The sequence below is a fragment of the Lissotriton vulgaris genome, unplaced genomic scaffold, assembly GCF_964263255.1.
Source record: "Lissotriton vulgaris unplaced genomic scaffold, aLisVul1.2 SCAFFOLD_3110, whole genome shotgun sequence".
Lineage (NCBI taxonomy): Eukaryota > Metazoa > Chordata > Amphibia > Caudata > Salamandridae > Lissotriton > Lissotriton vulgaris.
This window is the reverse complement of record NW_028252755.1, coordinates 96,969-102,093: the sequence shown is the minus strand read 5'-3', so window position 1 is coordinate 102,093 and position 5,125 is coordinate 96,969. Positions and strand designations below refer to the sequence as shown.

The following is a 5,125-nucleotide window of genomic DNA, read 5'->3' as shown; positions in this document are numbered from 1 at the left end:
CCCCTGAGACATGTTTGCAGGACTACTTAAGTGGGTGGCACAATATCTGCTGCAGCCCCGCAAGTAGCATTTCATGTATAGTCCCTGGGTACATGTAGCACCACTTTTTCAGGGACTTACAAGTAAATTAAATATGCTAATTGAATGTAAGTCAATTCTATCATATCATGGCTTATCTGACACGACAGGCCCAGCCCTTTCCCCAACTACCCTGGCTCTAAGCAGTGAGCTGAAAGGGGGAAACTGTGGAGCTTCAATCTGGCAAGTTTGAATTAGGCATATGCTATGAAAATATAATTCTGGCAGCCACAAATACCAATCTCATATTGCATTTCCGACGGTGTGACGATGAGCCCTGCCCAAACTAAGGCCACTCCCACATTTATCATAACCATATTGGGAGTTCAATCCAACTTGATGGTCTTGGAACCTTCTGCAACTCAGCAATGGCTGCCAAGGCCCACTCCCCTGGGAAACACGTTGTCATCCGCCTATACAGTAGGATTCAATCCTGACAAACACTACACTTTTATAAAACTGAAAGCATTTTTGTTAAGCAATTGGTTTCTCTGTCTTTTTAATAATCACTGTGCTCTGTGGTTTTTCCATCAGTTTAAATGTATACCTGCTACTCAGGGCCATTAGAATCATTTATGGCAGAAGGGAATATAAAGGTATTTTAAAAACATATTTTGTATGACTCTACAGTATTGGGTTAGATCTGTTAAGAGATGCCAAGTATTTTAATTGAACATGACAGTTTTTAATTTGAATTCATTTAAAGCATATCAATATTTATTATTTCTCTTTTATCTTTGTAGATTTTCAGAATTATCCCATTGCAAATGATGACAGAGGCCACCAACTCCTCCTTCGCAATTGTCGCAGAATTTGCCTTTACTTCTCTCCCATGGCTGCAGGAGTGGCAAGATTTATTTTCTATTCTTCTGGGGCTTCTTCTTATTTCAGCTGTAGTGGCCAATATTTTCCTCACTCTAATAATATACAGGGAACAAAGGCTTCATGAACCCATGTACTATTTCCTCTCCATGCTCTCTGTAGCGGACCTGGTTCTTTGCCTGGTCACCACCCCAAAAATCCTTGCCATCCTTTGGTTTGATGCAAGGAACATTAGCCCATTTGGATGTTTCACACAAATGTTCTTTATTCACTTCTTGGTTATAATAGAATCAGGCATATTTGTGGCAATGGCTTTTGACCGCTATATTGCCATCTGTATCCCTTTAAGGTATACTTCAGTTCTAACTAACAAGTTTGTAGTAAGGGTCATGGTGGTGATTATCTTCCGGTCACTTTTCTTGGTTTTGCCTGTGCCAGTCCTCACTGCCCATTTGACCTATTGTTCTGATTATATTATTCAACACCTTTTGTGTTCAACTTTAGCTGTAGCTAGACTCTCATGCAGTGACATCACGCTCACTATCACCTACCAACTGGGCTTTAGTGGCTCAGTCATGGGGTCAGACTTGATGTTCATCTTCCTGTCATATAGTCTGATACTAAGTGCAGCTTTAAAGCTCCATGAAGAAGGAGCTACAAGGAAGGCTCTTAGCACATGCACATCCCATCTAATAGTTATGTTGTTTTTCTATTCAATAATGATTGTGCTAGCATTAAATAAATCATCTAAGAAGGGTCTTTCTGAAAGTACAGTACTGCTCAATACTCTACACTTTTGTGTGCCACCAACCTTAAATCCTTTAGTTTATGGATTCAGGTCTAAAATTATTATCCAAGGTTTCAGAAGTGTTTTAGCAACCCATTTCCCTTCACTAGCTATGGTAGAGATCTGTGTGTGAAAAGACTGATTCACAAAACTTTTGCACATCTGAGCAATTTGCAAACAACAGTTTCACACTCAGATTCACATAAATGTTCAGTAAAGCAAATCTTCTGTATTTGCAAATTAAGGGGCAGGAGCAGATGTAATTATTCTGTTGAAGAGATGGTCAAGCAAAATTCAGAAAGATCTGTAAACACCGAGCTGTAGGCGATCACAAACACTTTGTAGGTAGTTTCCCATTCTCGAAACATATCTAAAAATGATCACGTGGAAGACAGGAGTAAGGATCTCATGTTCTTCTTGTAGCATATGGGTTCTTCCTATTTAGTCCCCCAAGATTTTTGCTTTTAGCTATCAATTTTTTCACTGTGATTGAATCTCACTACCTGAGCCTCATTCATGGTAATTGGACTGAGCGTGCTAACCACCAGGGTCTACCTTTTAAGATAAGCTCACTGCAGCGTAGCTGTGTGAGAGGCTTTGATGTGGTTAAATGTGAGAACATACATGTGTGCACATGATCGGACTGCATGTGTGAGACTACCATCATACTCAACCAGGTATCTGCATGTAGATAGCTTGCCACAGAAGGGACTTACAATTTAAGTATGCATTCATAGTGTAGGTGTGTAGTGCTTAGTAAGGCCTGTGGTGCTTTTTTGTGTACACATCAAAGGAGAAATCTGCCTTAAAGTACAGTTTTGCTCCGTATTAATCAATCAATCAATCAGGGTTTTTAGGGGGCACTACTCACCCGTGAGGGTCTCAAGGCACTAGGGGGGCTGGTGCGAGCATCTCCGTTGGTCATTCGAAAAGCCAGGTTTGAGGTTCTTTCTGAAGTGGTGCAGTGTTAGGCTTTGCTGGAAGTGAGGGGGGGAGATCTGTCCAGGTCTTGGTTGCAAGGTAGAGAAGGATATGCCACCTGCTCCGGCCCTGTGGATACGAGGGACTGTGGCTAGGGCGAGATCAGCAGAGCAGAGGTTTCCCTCGGAGGCGTCGAAGGAGATTTGTTTGGTGAGGTATTGGGGTCTGGTGTTATGGAGGGCTTTGTAGGCATGTGTGAGTAGTTTGAAGGTTACTCTTCTTTCGACAGGGAGCCGTAATAGGTCCCGGAGGTGTTGGGTGATGTGGTCATGTTGGGAATGTCGAGGATAAGTCTGGCTGCCTTGTTCAGGATTAGCTGGAGTTTTGCAGAGGAGTTTTTTGTTTATTCTGGCATAGAGGGAATTTCCGTAGTCCAATCTGCTGGTGATGAGTGCATGGGTGATGGTCTTCCTGGAGTCGGGGGATCCATTTGAAGGTCTTACAAAGTATGCAGAAGGTGCAGAATCATGTGGAGGACATAGCATTGATGTGGCTGTTCATGGTGAGTAATGATGCCAAGGTTGCGTGTGTGGTGTATTGGGGTGGGTGGGTTTATCAAGGGAGGGGGCAACCATGTGTTGTCCCATGAGGAGGGGTAGAGTCGAGGATGAGGACTTCTGTTTTCTCTGAGTTGAGCTTCAGGCAGGTGTTACTCATCTAGGTTACAATGTCTTTTATTTTTTTCTTGGGAATTGTACCTGGTGATGTTGGGTTCCTTGGTGAGGGAGAGCATGAGCTGGGTGTTGTTGATGTATGAGACTATGTTGAGTCTGTGGTTTCTGACGATGGTTGCGACGGGGGCCATGTAGACGTTGAAGAGTGTGGGACTGAGGGAGGGTCCTTGGGGGACTCCGCTTCTGATGTCTGTTGGTTCAGAGCAGAAGGACGGGAGTCTTATCCTTTATGTTTTGCCTGAGAGGAAAGATCGAATTCAGTCTACGGCTGTTGCTTGGATGCCGGTGTTGTGGAGCCTGGAGGCTAGTGTGCAGTGGAAGATGGTATTGAAGGCTTCTGAAAGGTCCAGGAGGATGAGGGCTGCTGTGTTGCCTTGGTTGAGTAGGACACGGATGTCGTCAGTGGCGGCCATGAGATGAGGGCAGTCTCGGTTCTGTGGTTGCTGAGGAATCCGGAGTGAGAGGTGTCTAAGAGGATGTTGGTTTCTATGAAGTGTGCTAGGTGGGAGTTGACGGCTTTTTTGATGACTTTGACAGCAAAAGGGAGCAGTTATATGGGCCTGAAGTTCTTAAGATCTATCAGGTCTGCAGAGGGCTTCTTTAGGAGGGGGTTGACTTTGGCACATTTCCAGACGTTGGGGAATGCGGCGGTCTTGAGGGAGCAGTTGATAGTTCAGCGTCGTTTGGGTGCGACGGCATTGGCTGCCCTGTGGAAGATGTGTGGCAGGCAGGGGTCAGTATGTGCCATGGAGTGGATGCTTTTCATTGTTTTTACGGTGTCTTCTGTGGTGAGAGGGGTCCAGTTGAGGAGGGTCTGTTGGATAGTGTCGCTGGGGGTGGGAGTTGAGACGGTGATGTGGTCTTGGTCTTTAAAGTTGCCATAGGGCATCTTAATCTTGAGGTCTACAGGGTCCAGTGAGTTACCAATGTGGGGTTACACATACACCCTGAGTTTGAATTAAATGTCCTTAGCATCCAACATACATGTAATATATACTTGTATAAAACATTAAGATTTGGCATAATTTCCTATCTCAGCTCAAAATCAGATTTCAGGCTTTTGTCCTCTCCGCACACAAATGGAGAGTTCAACAGCTTCCCCACATAACAGAGCAATTAACAGTGCTTGACTCAGTTCCTGTGTAAGGGTAGGAAGAAAATGTGCTTCTGTTACTTAGCAGCTAAGGTCCACTTCAACAAAGGAGGAGGGCCAGAGCTCTCAACCCAAAGCAGGACGGGCACACCCTTGAGGTTTTTGTGAGATGGGATCAGGAAGCTGTTTCATCAATATTTGGAGCTGAGACTCTAAGGAGAGCACTTTCCACAGACAACTTGAAGTTGCCGTATGGGTTTGTCCTGGAATACTTGACAAGAGAGATGGCATGGGAGTGGAGAGGTGATTTGGGACTCTATGATTGGCTAGGGGTGTCTGGCTCCTAGAATTTTCAACCTCCACTTAAAGTTTGCTCTCCAAGGGAGAGAGTTGAGAAGACCTTGTACCTGAGAGCAACAACGGAGAAAGTATGCAATGCTGAAAATAGTAGCCACCTGATGCCATGCCAGTATGGGCTTTGGGAGTTTGACTCCAGCTGACTCCTAGGACTAGGATGAGTTTCTCTAGGGCCAGTGGTGGTGGACTCCTTATGCCCCGGTGGAACAGTTGGGGGAATGGACCTTTTGGTGGACCCTGGATATTACCTTGGAGTACTTTATGGAATGTTGCTGGATTCTGCTGAACCACAGATGTCCTTCAAGCAGACTGAAGGTTTTGAGACCTCAGGTT

The 5,125-nt window shown here is 44.7% G+C and overlaps 1 protein-coding gene across 1 annotated transcript; it reads left to right on the top strand.

Moving 5' to 3' along the window:
- Positions 1-848: 848 nt before the first annotated feature.
- Positions 849-1,820, top strand: LOC147662031 (olfactory receptor 56A4-like). Its single transcript, XM_086951169.1, has one exon. The coding sequence runs from the start codon at positions 849-851 to the stop codon at positions 1,818-1,820; it is 972 nt and encodes a 323-aa protein (XP_086807295.1).
- Positions 1,821-5,125: the final 3,305 nt, after the last annotated feature.

Bases quoted from the DNA above. Each gene is read 5' to 3' on its own strand.
- LOC147662031 (XM_086951169.1), top strand. From the start codon at position 849: ATGACAGAGGCCACCAACTCCTCCTTCGCAATTGTCGCAGAATTTGCC.